The sequence below is a fragment of the Ammodytes marinus genome (genome assembly GCF_949987685.1).
Source record: "Ammodytes marinus genome assembly, chromosome: 5".
Taxonomy (NCBI): domain Eukaryota; kingdom Metazoa; phylum Chordata; class Actinopteri; order Uranoscopiformes; family Ammodytidae; genus Ammodytes; species Ammodytes marinus.
In genome coordinates, this window is record NC_137234.1 from 28,514,766 (window position 1) to 28,533,583 (window position 18,818).

An 18,818-nucleotide genomic window follows, 5' to 3' on the forward strand; every position below is an offset into this window, starting at 1 on the left:
GGAAGGTAGCCTCAACGGAGTCAGACCTCCAAGTGTGGAGATCTGACTGAGGCTATAGATAGACGACTACAGGAACCAATCAGAAGCTGCCTTCTACTAAAGCCCCTTTCACACATGCACTGTGACACTAGCATTTTTTGGGATTTTTTTTGCTCCTCCTCACGGAGATTGGAGAAAGTCCAGACTGATCTGCGAAAGTGAAAGAAAATACAAAGCTCACTTCAAGATCATTTTAGTCTCACCAGGCTACTATTGGGCCTCAGTTATTCTCGCTTCTAGACTTTCTATCGCTCCCTGGTGCACTCTCTCTCTCTCTCTTTCATCAGTTCCCCCTTCAGCTCTCCGTCTCGCCTTCTGCTTTCCCTCTGCTTTACTGTCCCCTCTGTGTCTCTCCCTCTGTCCTCTCCTGCACCATAAAGGAAACGGCTGGATGATTCATCCCTCTCTCTGGTCCTTTAGTTTACTGCACAGTTAAAGCAAACTCCTCCATTCTCCATTCTCCTCCTCCTAGTCCTCCTCTGTGTGCCTGCCTGTCTGTCTGTCTGTATGTCTGTCTGTCTGTCTGTCTGTCTGTCTGTCTGTCTGTCTGTCTGTCTGTCTGTCTGTCTGTCTGTCTGTCTGTCTGTCTGTCTGTCTGTCTGTCTGTCTGTCTGCCTGTCTGTCCTCTTCCGCCAGTGACACTTTATCAACCAAAGCGTCTCCTGTTAATACAGATAACAAACCTGCAACCGGAGACAATAACCCGAGCCCTTCATCAGCTCAGTAATTATTGTTCTGCATGATATTTTATGTGAGGTTTTGCATACAGTGGGGAACAGTATTTACAGTGCTATTGATTTGATGTGAGTGTGTTTGTGCAGACATTACACTCCTAAGGCAATGCACTGCTTTGATTTAGACTGGCTCCCTCTCTGGTTTGAATGTAGGCCGTCCTCTAGTCCAGTCGTCCTCCTCTGGACATGATTCATCATTGAGAGACATTGCTGATCCATGCTTTTAATCACATTCTTAAGTTTGCTGTGTCTCACCGCCATTCATTGCTTTTTTTACGGGCTGAGGGCGGAGGTGTTGTTCGCACACTATCGATGAGTTTAATGAATGAGTGGGTGTGTTTTGCTGAGTGATGTCTTTTCACCTCATTTTAAAAATACATCTTTGCCAGAGTATGTTGCCGCAGGATCCAGGTTCTGCACTTGAGCCACACTTTGACCTTTTTTCCTCTAAAGGGGCCTGTTGACACCAGCCTTGTTCAGTACAGTTAAATCAAAAAAACCCTGGAGCGTTTAAACCCATTGATGTGGGATTTGTTTGTGTTGGTTTGAACGCAGTCCCAGACTCATGGTGCGCACTAAACAACCGGACTCTGGTCCACTTTCAAGGGCTTGTCTCTGGGCCGCTTGCAAGTGAACTCTGGAGCGGTTCATCAAAGGTGTGAATCTCATCCGCACTTATCACAGGGAGCATATTTACGCGTCATTCGCCGTCTACTGCAGAATGTCTTTCAAATAAATTTCTGTTTTACAACCACTATTTTGTCTTTTCATTAGACTACTGAACACAGTTTGACCAGAAAATGAAAAAAGGACATCTTATCTTTAGCCCAAAACATGCAGAGGGTTTAAAATATGTTCTAGTGGGTGCACAGTTTCTTATGAATATATCTCTGAAGTTGTAACATTTTCTGAGTGTATCTACATTCTATACAACACAGAGCTTCTCTTATTTGGATTATGGGCAATTGCACACAGTAGAATTTGAACAATGGACTGGGAGACTGGAAGAGCAGGGTTATGCAGAGTGCAGGGGGGGGGGACATGTCTCGCCAGTGGAAATTAGCCCTCGGTGCTACATGACCATCCATTGGCCCAACCTCTGCTCCCTCACTGCTCTGCTTTGACACATCATTGGAAGACTGCTTTGTGCATCAACACTGAATGTCAACTATATACACAAACCCAAAGTCACACAAGCTGGTTACTCGTTAAAAGCAGTTTTTATTTTCCATTGTATTAATTGTTTTAGTTATCAGTTATGTCATACTCTCATAAACTCATAAGAAATCGTATTCATCAGCAGATGTATGGCTCTGGCACTCTGGTGCATTCTATTGAGTGATAACAGCCACTTGCATTAACCAAAGTAAGAAGTGACCTTCAGGTAATTAAATGTTGTCAAGTAAGGGATGAAGTATAGTGAGCCAGAAATTATTGCAGAACAAGCCCTGTCAGGGTAACTCAAGAGCCCTCCAGTCATTTTATTACATGCCAAAGTAACTTAAGGGCTTTAAAAAAACACTCCATGAAAAGCCTATAACCAAAGAGTAACATCTTTCTGGACACAAGGTGTCAAATGTTAAAGCTATAGCGCGTAACTTTTTCATATAAATCATTGTCTATTACACTCAAGCCCACAAAACTCTCTCTGTATTTCTCAATATGGCAGCGTTTACAAACTGTTATCGCCCCCCGACACTGGCGCAGGAGCTCAAGAAGAAGCGTCCATGAAATAAAATAAAAATAAAACTTGGATGTACAGTAGAAGTAATAAAATCCATGCACAATCACCCAAGGCGTACATAATGTAGAGGTGTCTGCAGTGTTGTTGTAATTGCTTAGAATTCTCCAAGGGGGCGACAGAAATGACTCATATGCTTGAATGTCGCTAGCACCTGGAGACAACAAAGTCAAAGTCATACAGAGTCACACATTTCATTCAGATAACGCAGTGACAGCGCGTGTTTAATACATATCCTTATCTATTATACAGAAGGGTGTCAAAAACAATGACACATTTGAGAATATCAAAACCCTGTTTAGACACAGCTCTCAAAGTTTCCTCTGTCTCCATTGGGGAAAATGCCATCTTTGCTGTGAACACATCCCTTTAGTAGCGTTGGTATTTGGAGCTGCTGTGGCCCTGTATGCTTAGTGTTATCAAAGTGTAAAGGTCTGGGGTGGATGGACAGTATTCAGATTACCACTGTCTAGCCCATTTAAGCTAATGCTGCTACCACAGTATAAGTATAAGGCTATTGAGTTGTGTATTGGTTGAGTGTTCTCTAGACGATGACCTCATTGCCCTCAGTGATAATAGTGGAGGAAGATAGCGTTCACTGTAATGCTGCTCCCCTTACTGGCTGTGGCCCAGTGGACTGATAAAGCCTTTTCAATCAGGATAGTCTTAAATGAATGAGAGGATTAAAGAATGAACAAGAAGATTCATTATAGAATACAAGTCTTTGGCCATTGATAGACCCCATTGTGATGTAATCTGAAAAGAGGCCGGTGAAGCCATGGGTTGGGCAGACCACCCCCCCTCTCCCCCCTAACCACAGTTAAATTAAGACAGTGTCTATGGTGAAGAGATCTAGTGCTGAAGATAAGGATGGGCATAGTGGTACAGTAGTAGAATAGTAGAGTTTCTGTTTAGTCTTGTACAGGTGCATCTCAAACTATTAGAATATCACAAACTTTTCGCCTTTACTGTTGCATTCGCGACCCCAAAAAAGTTGTTCCGTGTTCTTACCCCCCAAAGGCCCATTCTGAGCCAGGAAAAACCCTGATACCTGTGCGTTCCATAAAAGAAGAGTTAGGGGCAGCGGCTGTATACGCAGCATCTCACAATTCTTGTCTTCACAGTGGGAGTGCAAGGTTTAACCGCATAGACCCAGACGTATATATGTTTGTCCTAGAGATTAGAACGACATCGGTCCTCTCATCTGACTTTGTATTTTATCGTGAACAGCAAACACAAACTGTAAGACTCAAGTCGCTGAAGCACAATGCATGAAAACTACCAGTCTGTGCAAACACATCATAACCCAGTGTACTGTATAGCTGTTCTGTTCAGGTGCTTCCTTGCCAACAGTATTTGAAGTCTCTATCATTGGACGCTGGTTATTTGGGAGCTGCGTCAGGGTCTCGGGGCTCTGCCAAGGGGCTGATGAAAAATGCATTGGCCACAGATTGAGTTGAGTGACCTCGCCTGAGAGCTGCGCGCGTGTGTGTGTGGGTGTGCGCGTGTGTGGATGTGTGTGTGTGTGTGTGTGTGTGTGTGTGTGTGTGTGTGTGTTGCCTCCTGTGCGAGGGGGTTGACACGAATATGTCTCCATGGGACCATTTAATAGCACTTCAGCTCAGAGCGTGTGCAGCTCTATCTATTTCATCCTCCGTCACTGTTGTTATTGCAAAGTCATGCAAGGTGCGTGTGTGGGTGTGTGCCTATTTGTCCGTGCACCTGTGTGTGTGTGTGTGTGTGTGTGTGTGTGTGTGTGTGTGTGTGTGTGTGTGTGTGTGTGTGTGTGTGTGTGTGTGTGTGTGGGGCCTGTGAGTTCTCAGGTTGATTGGAGTGTCTCCCTCCATTCCGTTTGTATGGAATTATGCGTGTTCCACCAATTCTGAGAGTGCGATGGGGTTTTTTAAGCACTTTATCTGAAACATTCAGATGTGGCAGCTGCATAACGCCATCAAGTACGTAGCATACTGCAGGGCTGCAAGAGCCAGGGTCTTTAGATACATCTTCAAAGTAGCTACCACTCGGAGGCAATGAGGAACAAGCTAATGGACATATTCTCAAAGTCAAATGTCACATCAGTTTTATTCATACAGCCCTCAATCTATAGAGCATTCAACACCCTCCGGATGGAATGGAATCAAACATTTCTTTCATAAAATACCATACCAAATGTTTTATAAATAGCCCGGTAACTTTTTACAATAAGGTTACATTAATTAGCTGTTAGTTGAATGCTATTAACGGTTAGGTCATGTTCATTAAGCATGAACTGTTAATGCTTAGTTAGTGAAGGTTGGTTATAATGCTTGGTTAAGCTTTAACTTTGCCTAGTTAAATAATGGTTAGTTAAGCATGAACTTAACATAACCTTTAGTGATAGCGTATTCAACATTAATTAAGCAGTAATGGTAATGGTTAGTTAATGCCTATTAAGAATGAACTAAGCATTAACTAACAGTTAAATAATGTACCCTAATTGTAAAGTGTTACCAATAGCCCTTTTTATTTTACAAGATAGCATGGGTAACTGTTTCAAACAGAAGATTCAACTACTGTTTCCTACTAAAGCCTTTTCCTCCAAAAGATGAGCCACACTTTTAATAATGTTAGAGCGTATCCACTTAGCAGTGTTAGCATGCAGGGCTAATGCATCCTGCCATCGGTGCCTAGCCCGTCTAAGCTGATTCGACTACACACTCTCTCTCTCTCTCTCTCTCTCTCTCTCTCTCTCTCTCTCTCTCTTTCTCTCTCACACACACACACACACACACACACACACACACACACACACCTACACTGACTCCCAGCAGGCGAAATGTGGGTGACGTTGTAGGATTAATCATCAGAGAAAACCACTTGGAAATTCTTCTTTTTATCACATACTGAATATGTTAACCAATAAAAAAAATATCAGTATGTTAAAAATTCATATTATTCTCTTGCAAAACATGTATACTTTTTATGACTCATCTGGAACTTAAATCAAACAATATTCCAGCTGACTAACTGATCCCACCCATCATAAAACACAGTACTTGACCTGTAGCTGGTGGGTGGCTAGTTTAGGTCGGATTTTTGCTGTCCAAAGAAAAGAAAATGTTGTTTGCATTAACAGTATAAAGAATGTGGTGAAACACATATGAATTGAGAGAGATAGCATGCTGTGTACCTAATGCATACAGAGACCGTTGATTTAGACTAGAGTAAACATGGAAATGAATGCATACTTGATTGAGTGAGTAATACACAGACAAAAACATTCCCCTTTATAGACTCAGAACCCATTTTGTTCTCATGGGTGACTGTACTGAACTGTGTGGGCTAAAGGCTCTTTCTCTGGCCCGACAATCCTCTCAACTTGTTCGCATTAATTCAACACTGTATTATATAATATTCATTTGCATTAGTTTATTATCAGCGCCTTTCATTTCTTTTATGCTTCTCTGTTCCTTGGAGAACAACAATGCCTATTCTTTTTTCCCTACCCTTTCAGTTGAATCCCTCGGCTGTGAAATGAATAGAAGTTTATTTAAGAGTGCTAAATACGGCTGCTTATTGGTAAAGGGTATACAGGATATAGTCAGTATATGAGTATTTGGCCAGTATTGCTCAGAATTATGTCATCAGGGTTGAACCACCGTTAATTACAAGAGAGTGATCGGTGTGTTTTTAATCGCTTTAACAGTAATTGGCTATTTCAATTGTTTAATTAGTGACTAATTTCAAATAGATTTACTGTAGTTATTATCTAACTTTTCAAGTTTTTCAATGCGTTTATGAAGACAGCAATTCCCCTTTATTGATATTCACCAAGGCCCTTTTCCACTTGAGGCAGGAGTGTGACAGGCCCAATCTGACAGCTACTGAAGCCTTATCTGTTGTTGGAAAACTCCAAGAACAAAAGCTCCGTGACAATATTCTGCTGCAACAGATATGAACGGATTATTGGTTGACAAAATCACTTTCTGTTAAATCAGAGAATATCTCCTCGAAATGTGCTTCCTGTCCGTAGTGTGGGTGCACTGAAAAAAAAAAATCTGTTGTTAATACACAGCCAAGGCTCTGTAAACTGGTGTGTAAACATAGAGAATGTAAACAAAGGGGGCCCACCTTGGCATGTTAACATTCCCGTTTACAGAGCCTATAGGCTGTGTATAAACACCAGATTTTTTCTCTTCAGCGCACTCACAGTACGGTCAAGAAGGAGATTGTTAGGAAATATTCATTTGTGAATAAGTGATTTTGTCAAGACGTTCTCTAGAATTGTTAACCCTTGCCCGACTTTAAGCAATAAATTAGGACATATAGCATGAGAGATGTATGAGAGAGTATTGCAGTGAAATAACAATATTCAGTATGTAATACAATTCCTATCGGCCCAAACTAAAGAATCATGGTATGTTGGTAAAAACATTACTATCATGCATCTTATGGGTGCTATTCCAGTCTTGTCTTCACACTTCATACATTTCACATTTGTTTTGTTACGGTAAGTGAAAAGTTATTCAAAATGTTAATCAGGCTATCAGGCCCGGCTGCTGATCACATGCTGGTCCTCCTGACAGAAGAGGCTGTCGTCCCTGGGATGAACCAGCTACATGTTACAATCCAAACTGGAAGCCTTAACAAGTGAATTAGCATTTGACTCATTATCCAGCTTTGATCTCCACCACTTACTGAATGTGTATTATCTTATCAAAGAGCAGTGGTGCTTTCTCTGTGCAACTGTGGTCCACTTCTGTTTTCCCATCACTACAACATCACAGAAGGCTGACCAAACAAGTTCAGTTTAAGTGTGTGCTCACATTGCAGGAAGCCAAAATGTATTCAGCACTTGCAGCCACTACAAAGACAAATGGAAATGCATGAGCCATGTATTTATTAATTTCTGCATTATTTAACTTCAGTTATTGATAATATTATTCATACATTAATTTGTCATCTACATGCAGTGCTAGTAACAAGTACAGTTGCACTGGCCATTCATTTATCTATCACCAATTTTGTGTTAAGTAACTACTAACTTAGTAACTATTAGCTAGTTTTCAAATTGAATTGTTTGGCTGCTTTAAAACTTAAGACAATTCTTGGTCAAGACTCCCATGTTGCGGGGGGAGTCTTAATGAATAAAAGAGACAAAAAGCTGTTAAAATGAAAAATTGTATTTTAATAATTGTAGGTAACTATCTTACATTCATACCTGCATAAAACGTGTTTCAGAGTTGCTAGTCTTCCAGTAGACTAGCATGAGTGGGAAGTATAATGAGACTTGAACTGTATAAGGTAATTTGGTCTGCTTATATAACAAGCATAACACTATTTAGCATATTATTTGTGGAATGGTGTGTTCATTTGGTTAAAAGCAGTTCACATCATTATTTTTGAAAAAAACCAAAATGTGTTGTACTTTTACCAAGACATTAAAGAAGTGTAGACGCCGCTTGAAAACAATAGTAGCAAGAACCAAACGGCTGACAGCAATCACAACAACAGCCAATAGGAATGCATGGGGAATATTTATGATAAAATTAAACAAAATAAAAATATTGAAAATTATTTAATACAGATACAGTTAGTGTTTCCCTAGTTCTGATACCATCTTATAGGATATATTTCAGATGTAGAATTGTAAATAACATTCATCTGCCAGTCCAAGAAGTCCAAGGACGGTCCCTACACCTCTTTGAAAGTATCCTGTATCTTGTACCTTAGCCTTAACCATAGTATATGTAATTGTTTCCATTGTGAGACATGAAGACATTTCTGTAAGACACTGACAAATACCTTAGCCTGGCACCGCCCGCCTACGTACTTCCGCTCATTTTCCCTTCCGTAGTCAGTCTGGGCCTGCGGTATATTAGTGGGTTTTCTCTGGCCAGATTTTTGGGCGGTCCGATCAGCGAACAGAGGGAGCGGCTGAGAACAATGACGTGCGGCAGTTTCAGTTGTAGTCAGAAGCCGGCGCATGACATACGTCACGACCAAACGTTATGCGATTGGTTGGCAGATCCAGAGTGGCACTGGGCAGATCCAATAGTTTTAAACTACAACAGACACCCGCCTTCAAGTGAGGTAACAATTGTCAATTGAGCGATTCCAGACCCTCTGTACAAATAAAATGAAGGACGATGGTCTGGTAGGACCAGGCTAACAAATGCCAGGCCTGATCACACTTTTCAAAAAAAGGAGAGATGTCAGCCGTTTTGCTTACAGTAAACAGATATCTACCTTTATTTGCACCTCAGTAGTTTGTGTGGTGTACGCCAACAATCGCTGTTTACACAACTAGTTTTGTATAGTGCATCCAGAACATTGGAGTTTTGTAGAAGACATTCCATCATGGACGCTTTAGAAGAAAATAAATTAGAAATATTGTAGACTGTCTCAAAGAGAGGAGAGGAGAGAGGAGGGGATGGCGCCAAAGAGTATTTTTCCCCGAATCTGACAGGACGTTTGCTTAGTTGTTGACACTGCACACAACCACCTTTGTCATTGCCTTGTCTGTGGCTCCCATTTTTAATCCAACCTTACTATCAGGTAAAATGCCAAATTCAATCAATGAACTATAATGTACATTAAGTAGAGCAATTGTCTAGTCCAATGATTGCAGTGTTGGTGGCTCAACCCCTGCTTCCTGTCAAGACACTGCAGTCGGTTAGAGCTTGGACCTATAGTCTCCTCTGTGTCCTCTGGTATTCAGTGTCCCAGTTATGTTGGTGCTGATGGTAAAAGTGCTGTGTATAGTGTACCTGCAGTCCGGTGACAAGGAAGAAAAATGTGTTCAAGTGAATCGTGCCAATATCACATAAGCCATATCCAGTGAGCCCTATGGTGCAGGATCTCTGGCACGAGTTGCTCAAATACACACACACACACACACACACACACACACACACCATTGTACTTCTATCTTTGTGAGGACACAGTGACATGCTGCGTTACTAAACCCTTTACGTTAACCTTAATCACAACTGAATGACTAACCCCAACCTTCACACTAACCCTTAACTAAACCTTATTCTAACCTGAACTTTAAAACCAAGTATTTACCCTCAAACAGCCCTTTGAAGATGTGAGGACCGGGCAAAATGTCCTCACTTGTGTCCTTACTCCGATGGTTAAAACCTAGTGGTCCTCACAAAGCTGCATTTACAAATACATACACACACACACACACACACACACACACACACGCACACACACACACACACGCACCACTATAATACATTTATGATACAGTCCTATGATATATATTTGTCCCTATATGACCTTCTGAGCTCCTTGAATATGAAAATCCTTGTGGTACTTGGCTGAGTTGAAGGAAGGCACACACACACACACACACACAAACACACACTTCATTTCTCCTCAAATGCCCAAACGATCTCACCTTCCTTCTGCTCCTCTGTATCGCTCATTTCCTCCTTCTGTCTTTCTCTGCTCGTCTCCCCACGGAGCATCTGAAAATAGCATCCAAGAGAAAAGTGGGTCAGCTGCGGTGTGGAGGGGGGAGTCTGTGTATATAGTGAATTTGTCTGTGTGTAACCTAACAAATGACTACATCTGTATCTCACATTGTGCAGTGTTTCTAAGGGTGCTTTCACACCTGCCTTTCACACCCACAAATTTGGGTTTGTTCCACCTTTGCTGCGGCTCCTTTGGGCAGGTGAGAACAAAGCAATGGTATTCAGGTGTGCCTCAAAAGTGGACTAGTAAAGCGGGCCGAGACCTTATTGAAGAGGTGTTGTCGGTACGTTTCCAAACCCACTATGATTCGATCAATTAGTGGTGAGAACCTAAGCGGATTGAGGCAAACCCAACTGCAGGAAGCACTGCATAATGAGCTCCCATAGCCAGCTACGCTATGCATTATGGGATGAGAATGACAATCTACTTCCTGTAGTTTCTTTCTTTCTGATAGCTGTAGTTGTACATTCTGACCAATTGTAGAGGAGTTCAGGAACTATTGTACAGTACATGTATGTTATTGCTCCCACTCCAGACACATCTGACCAATGATAGAAAAGTCACATGACATAATGCTGCTGCATTTTGTAAATAATTAAGTTATTTAAATAGAGCTGTGGGCTATTGAAAGAAAATGCCTTTGGAAGCTACAGCCCTGATCAGATCTCACTTAAGTTCTTTGTAGCTATAGAAGCTAATGTCTTGAAAAAAATGAACTTGAAAACGCCAATCACAATATATTTTGGTTAATATTATGAAGGTCAGTTTACTAGTCACGAGGGGGACTAGGGACAAACACTTGTGTAACTGCCTCTGTGGCTCTGGAGAGAAAATCTGAGATTATAACACCTAAATAAATTGAAAAGGGTACCACAATAAGTTAACCATGCCACCCCTATTTTTGTCACCCTTTCTTTGGGGTATCAAGCCGTCAGAAACGGGTGGAGCTACACCCTCCAGTCAGTTGATTGGTCAACAGAATCATGGTCATGTAAATGTTAATCTCATTACACCACCACATGATCGTAGCATGTATAAGAACCCGCTCTGTTCAGAGAAGATGCTATAACCACTGCTGCAATCCAATCAGTGAAAACCAAAAGTCTGTGGTGCCATAACAACTTGATTTGCATACAGTAATGAGTGCACATACAGTAATCTTAAGCAGTCGTCACTAAATGGCCTCAACTCAACAAACATGCTAAACCAACATCACAATCTGAGTTACCCTGGATCAGAGTGAAGCAGTGCTCTCAGCGCTGTCTGTTTTCAGCTGTGTGTAAATGAGGCCCAGTGGCTAACCTTATTATCTGTTATGTGTTAAACTGATACAGTTAGGTCTAATGGGTCCCATCCAAAACAGCATTAAGAAGGCTCCAACCTTAAGAAACAACCCATGAGAGGTGGTGTGCGAAAATGTGTGAGTAATGGCTAAAAGTGGTGTTTTCTGATCGGACAGCCCTAATCGACAGGCTTTTTTGGTATGACAAAGACGACACTGTGCTGAAGAAAAAGTGTAGTTGACATGCTCTGTTAAAGTTTTGGAGACCTTTGTCATCATAGTCACCATGATAAACACTTGGTCAATGAGGTTATAAGTTACAATAAGTGGTCACCCTTATCTTTAAGCTCATTTGAGAATACAAACCTATAAGTTCAATTGTGGATGTTCTGAGATACAGTGTATCAGCTTCCCTGTCAGTTCTGTAGAAAGGTCAAAGTATACATAATACATTAACAGCAACAAGCGAGCAAAATGCAAACGCATACAGGTATTCAAGAGGACGCGTCCCATTGAAGGGCAATGATTTCTATTCAATGTCAGTTCCTTGTTCATTTTACCATGTTGTATTGGCGATGTTAATTGTCTGCAATCATCGCGCCTCTGACCTTTAGATCTTGCTTCACTTAACATTTGCTTACAAGTACCAAATGCAGCAGCTATAGATCCTTATAGTTCGATAGCCTTTTCAAAATAATGGAAAAAAATTAGCGTGATCACATTCATCAAACTGATTCGGAGTATTATTTCTTTAGACCTTTGGTTCACAATGGATTTTGTCATTTTTCTCCCATGTGAAAGCATCCCTATCTATTGCTTTGCCTTTGGGCATTTGACATTACCATGATTGTGCCAAGAGTCCCATTTGGGAGTGTGTTTGGTACCAGGGCAGCTCTGTGCTTTATATCAAGCAGCATCCACACCCTAGTTTGTCATGGTTTGTCATTCGATGGGATCCAAGGGCCCTGAAAGAAAAACAGCAACACTTAAGTGGTCTGCTGATAGGTCATTTATCATCGGGGCTCCTAGGGGTTTATCATCACCTTAGAAGATAAATGTGTGTCACTACTTCAATCTGAAACACATTTTTCAACTCTCTTTCATGTTAAGAGTTTTAAGGCGAGACACGTTGGGGCAAAAACATTGTTTCTGGTCAATTTAGAGTTTTGTGTCTGTTTTGCTTTCATACCATGTTTTATTTCTTACTTAAGTATAAATCAAAGGTCCGAAATGTCCATTTAGGTTTTTATTTCACTAAACCTTGTCTGTTTGCGTCTGTGTATTTCTCCATCTTTAACGGTTGTTATCTCAGCATTAGTTTGTTTTCAATACTCTGAAACAAGAATCTCAACTTCTAAAGCACTTATACATCAACTAAACTTTCCATAATATTTCTTTACACTCTTCTGAAGGTTATTACTAATTGTGTTCATATGTTGTTAAAGTAGGAGTCAGCGATTCTAGAGAATGCTTGTTGTCAAAATCCGCAGCTCTGTAAATTGGCATGTAAACAAAGCATGTAAACAAAAGGGCCCACCATAGCTAGCGACTTGTCTGTTCACAGAACCTAGGCTGTGTATTAACACTGAATTTGTTTTCAGTGCACACACAGTACGCACAAGTGGCGGAATGAATGATTTTGACAAAAAGTGAAAGTGTATTTTATAGACCTGTACAAAGTATATACAGTATATATAACTACATATTTAAATGTTTCACTGATCCGTTCTCTGATGTTCTTCCATAGGATTCAAGTGTCCTGTCTGCTCCAAGTCTGTGGCGTCCAATGAAATGGAGGTTCACTTCATCATGTGTCTAAGCAAGCCTCGCCTCTCCTACAATGGTAAGTAAAGGCCTATGTTCCTTTGTCTAGCTACCTTTTTCTTTACATTGATGGAGGCTACTGTCGGTCTGGTACTTGGCAGAGAAAGCCAGGGCTTTCTGGTGTGCCATGTAAATGATGAGCTGATTATTCTGGCTCTGTTATTTAAGATGGTGTAGGCCTACTTTCTTTGATTATTGCACTCAATACTCCTTCTCCTACTGCCAGTGGTGATAAACATTCATGACACAGGTGGGTGGATATACATGTTGTCCAGTTAGTCCTTCCACAAACATCATAAATATGAATGAGGGGAAATGAGGAAAATCATAAAAATTAATAAAATGAAGTATACACAACCTGACGTTTTATTAGTCCTGCACTCAAACACAACGGAGGCTGCTTACGCCAAGGCATCCAATGATTTCTGTAATGTGTAATCTCTTTAGTTTCACAATATGTAACTGGTCCCATCTGAGGTCATTCTGCTGGGGCGTCAAAGTACAAGTCATTGACAGGGTAGTCAGTAAAATTGTGACAAAGAAAGCATTAAAGCTGGGGTATATGATTTCTGATTGGTCAAAGTTAACATGAGCTGTACACATTGACCAATCAGAGCGAGGCTCCGATTCTCTGTTCTTATTGGCTGTTGGGACTGTCCATTCACTTTGGCACGACGTTGTTGGTGTAGAGCGTGTCAGGGAGGGACCATAGGGGAGGGACCAAAGAGAACAAGTGGAGCGGTTGAGGTTTTTGGATTCAAATCTCTATCCCAACTGGCATTTTCTCCCCAAATCCTCCACCCCAGCTTTAACTGCCTTACTGTTAGGGGCTCGTACTCCTCGCCTGCATTCAAATTAACTGTGGTGTGGGTCGGTTCATTTTAAGTTAGTGTGAAAGCTGTCGATCAAACTGGGCCGAGAGCTCATGAAAAGAGTCTGTTGTTGCATTCCCAAGTAATAAAACTTCTAATGAATTCTTACTGAATGTCTGCTGCTGCCCTCTGTGACACTAGCTAAAATACATAAACAGTATGCGACCATACGACTAACATCTACAGCTCTCGGTGTGTCTGTAGTACAGTGAGTCAGCGAGAGTATGAAAAAAAAAACGAACAGTATTTCATTCCAAAACCAAAATGAACCAAACTGCAGCTGTGAAAGCAGCTAAAAATCCATTTCAATCCCATTTTCCTTTTAATACAAAAATGTATTATAGCAAATTATCATTTTTCTTTATGGAGAACCATATTCCATTTCACTTAAGTAAGTGCTCTCAATAGCAAGAAGTGCTCTAAATTCTAATACACTAGGCCGGGGCTATTAAATGCAAGATTGCTGCAATAATGATGTCCTGAAGTCCCCTCGGTTAGCTTCTGTCACATTATTGTTAGCTATCTGCTTTAGTACAGGGTTTGTCTCCTACAGAAAAGCTGAAATAGAGATGTGATTTTGGCACTGAGAAAGGATTCAGACAGGTACAGGTCATTCCAATAATTTGCTCGTTAACAAATGTGGCTCCCATGAGTTTCTAGGTGCGCTATCAAACCCTTATGGGATCAGCACTGACCGAATGCTTTTAATTGATTTGATCATTTGAATTTATTCTGGTTGTCAATTGTTACTGTCTGTGTTGTGTTTTTGTTGAACAATCATTCCACAATCCAAGTTGTGTCTTTTAAAAGGCTGTGTGGCTAAGGCAAGTGGAAAAGAAACTAGCTTGGAAATAGTTTTTTTTTCCTTTAACACAAGTGAAACCGAAGTCCCCTGGCACACAAGAAATAATAGGTTTTATATATTGCTGATTTGTAAGAAACAAATAAAAGAAGCGGATTGAGCAGTGGCAGACTTTGTAAACCTGAGGAAACTCAAACTGATAGTTCAGCGGGAAGTCAGCTTTTGAAAAACCCACAGCAATTACTGGAAAATACATGGAGACAATCAACACTAGGAAGTTCCCTGCTGCTTTCCAGGGCCGCAAGGATGTGAGTGTGACTCCAATGTGTGAAGCAAGGGTTTCTTCTTTCTTCCGAACACACGGCTGCACTGTTAACTGCTATAGGCAAATCTTTATACATATTAAATTACAGATGAGAATTCATGGCACTTTCATCTCCCTATAGCCTTTGACATTATATCTAATATCATTTCACAAATGAGTCACATGGGGATGAGGGCGAGAAAAGAAGCAATGCAATATGCTGACCCCTTCTGCTTTTGGCACAAATGACTTGCCAAAAGTCTCATTTTAGACCTTAGAATGTAAACTATGATACTTGAATTGCGTTTTGTGTGTCGCCATAGGAATAAAGTTTACCATCAATGACCTTGAGGAGCAATGCACGGCCATTGTGTGTTAAAAATAAAATTCAAATAAAGAAAACCTTGGTGTGTAATAGTGCAGGGCTGCGGGAGCCGGTGCACGTCAGGGTCTTTTTATTTTACTTGTATTGATCGTGTGTGTAGTGCTGCTGTGTTAGCTCATCCCTCACTGTCTCTCCCCTACTGTCCCCCCCCCCTCTCTCTCTCTCTCTCTCTCTCTCTCTCTCTCTCTGTCTCTCTCTCTGTTATTCAACCACCAGTTGACTGATTCGATTTTCGCCACCGCAGAATCTATTTCTCCTCAAAGTGTTTCATGCTCTCGGGGGGATGATACCAGCTGTTAGTTCTAGTGAATCCCCAAAAGAATACAAATCCCCCCCCCCCCCATTTTTTTTGGGGGGGGGGATTTGTCTCATTGGTTTAACCAGCTAATGACGGACAAGATGCCAAATTCATCACCTGTGTCCCTCCCTGATACATCACTGTTGATGAAGCTGCATGCTACACCCAATGCATTCAGTGTATCTTGGCTCGTAATGATCCCCAGTGCTATTTATGAATGAAACAAAAATGCATGCAAAGTCACCCTGCGTTCGAATCCCCATACTTTCTGCTATTTAGTATAATAGAAAAAAGAACTAGGATGTTCAAATTCTTGTGGTCTGTTCATGCATGCTTAAAAGTACCCGGAGGAGGTCTACTAAATCCGGTGGAGATTCTGACCCACAATCCAGTGTGCACTGGAAGTGACGTCACATCGACGGAGCCTCCGTATGAAAACAACCAGGGATGCAACGGATATGTAAGCAAGAGGCAGGATCAAGGTGCAATGTTATGATGAAATAAATAAGTAAAATTAGGTCACAATTGTACGCCTACTGCATGCTAACTAGATTATTTTCCTGATCAGCTGTAGAATAGGATAAAATTAAGAGTATGCGAGCAAGGCTGCTGCTGACTTGCCCAATCACCTCCCAGTCTTCTATTCACGGCCTGGGCTGCTACTCCTGGTTGCTTGGATACAAATGATTGACAGCAATCATGTCGGTTCATTGTCCCTAGCAACTCCTTGATTGACAGTTGCTTGTTGCTCCAGACTGTGCGCCAGTAAGTCAGATCTGGAGTCTGAAGGTCACCTTGTAGAATGAGGTGTTTGTGGACAATTAGTGTGGCTGCTGTTTTTCTGATGATAATCTCTTCACGATCCGCTACCTGCCTGTACTGTGTGTGTGCTGAAGAAAATCTAGTTACAGCCTAGGCTCTGTAAACTGGTATGTAAACAAAGTGTGTGTAAACAAAGGGGGCCCACCATAGCTAGCAACATACCTGTTCAAAGAGCCTGGGCTGTGTATAAACATTAGATTTATTTCAGCGCACACACTGTACCGACAGGTAGCGGATCGTGAGGTGACATTCACTGGTTTTTTTTTGTTTTTGTTTTTTTGACAAAAGGTGATTTTGACAACAAGCGTTCTCCAGAATCCCTGACTCCACCTTTAAATCATATGATGTTTTTAAGAGGCAGGGAATAAGACGAGGGTAGTCATTTTTACAGCACTACAAAATAGCGGTCAAGCGGGCCCACAAGGCCAGTGCAGTGCAGTAAAGAAGAATGTAAGTTTGGAGCCCCACAGCTGAATACTGACTGCCTTTTGCGAGGGGAGGGGGAATAAGAAAGATTGAGTGACAGAGACGGAGCGCGGAGAAGTGGAACTGTCTTAAGGAAGATGGGATCCAGAGTGATGGAGAGCACCCGATGGCTGATAACGGAGAGAGGGTAAAAGGAGAAAGACTCCCATAACTCCTCTCCGTTTTTTTTCTACAGCTCTGTCTGTCCTGTCACTCTTTATTTCCAGCGAATTACTCTCTCTCCCTCTTTCTCTCTCTCTCTCTCTATCTCTACCTCTCTCTCCCTCCCTCTCTCTCCCCCCACCTCTCCCTCTCTCTTGCTCGGTCTCTCTGTTCTCAGGGTTTTTGAGACCCACAAAAAAAAACGGTCTCGGCGTCTTATCTCGTCTCCCAGCATGCTCGGGGCTCTTTTGTCAATCACCTGAGGGCCTGTAGCAACTGTCGCGCATCAGCATGTTCCCAAAAGCAAGGTCATTACTACACATGCACGCGTTTACAGTACAATGGATGCAGGAACACAATCAGACTGTCAAAGGACAACATGCCGACAAGCCCAACAGTCATTTTTGCACTGTAACTGCCTGCCTGCCATGCTGCTGCACATGCAAGTTTGTATAAAGAGCCACAGCAAGTTCTCTTCTTTAAAACATTTTTAGCCATTAACTTCATATCTAGTATAGTTCATGTTCACACATACATCTTTTTCATGTTTCTAAAAACTACCAAGACAATAAATATGTCGCCAACTTAATTTTTGTTGTAGTTAGATTTTCATTTATTACATGATGTATTATCATTCAGCTGCTAGCGAGACTGTTTCAATAACCCCTCATGTGTATTGCACTCAAGTAGGAATGGGCAACCTAGAACATTATTTACATTAAATCAAACTTTTGATTTTACATTTATTTGCAAAATATATACCATGTGGAAATCCTATTTTTACAAAGTGCGCAACAATGTTTTGTCATATAACTTAACATTAAACCCATCAGCTTTTTATTTTTATAGCTGTACTCTCTGATGTATACATACATTGCTCAGTTGTCTCTGTGCTAGTGTTATCACATATACTTGTCTGATACATGTCTCACCCGTCATCACGTCACGTTGCATTTTTTTTGTTTGTATGAATGTACTCAATCAAGTGTGTGTGTGTGTGTGTGTGTGTGTGTGTGTGTGTGTGTGTGTGTGTGTGTGTGTGTGTGTGCGTTTGCGTGTGCGTGTGTGTGTGTGTGTGTGTGTGTGTGTGTGTGTGTGAAGCAGGTGAGTCCGTGTGAGCTGACCTCCAGATCTTTTCTGGGCTTTGACTTTGCCTGATGATATTTTAATGCCTCTCTCACTAAATATAGCCCCCCGCACAGACACGGAGGGAGGGGGGGGGGAGGAAGGAACATGCATGCAGGAGTCTGGATCGGGTATATGGACACACAGAAAGCAGGAGTGTGTGTGTGTGTGTGTGTGTGTGTGTGTGTGTGTGTGTGTGTGTGTGTGTGTGTGTGTGTGTGTGTGTGTGTGTGTGTGTGTGTGTGTGTGTGTGTGTGTGTGTGTTTGTGTGTGTGTGTGTGTGTGTGAGAGAGAAATAAAGAGAGAAAGAGAAAGGTGAGAGACATGCAGTCTGCAGCCTGAGGTCACCAGAGGACGTTGAAAGAGACAGTGAGAAGAAGTGAGTGCTGTGATTCGCTAAAAAGCAGAAGCAAAAAGAGTGACTCCTCTATAACTCATACTTGATGTGAAGGTTGTTTGGATGCCAAAAAATGTGTGTGTTGGTGTTGGGAGCCAG

General features: G+C 41.6%; 1 protein-coding gene across 1 annotated transcript in view; it reads left to right on the plus strand.

Moving 5' to 3' along the window:
- The window catches only part of znrf1 (zinc and ring finger 1), a gene marked incomplete at its 5' end in the record, with an annotated part of 47,843 nt that overhangs the window by 19,220 nt on the left and 9,805 nt on the right, over positions 1-18,818 (plus strand). The window contains one exon of the mRNA XM_080027314.1: positions 13,011-13,106. Within this exon, the coding sequence (XP_079883440.1) occupies positions 13,011-13,106 (96 nt within the window). The remainder of the gene's footprint in view (positions 1-13,010; positions 13,107-18,818) is intronic.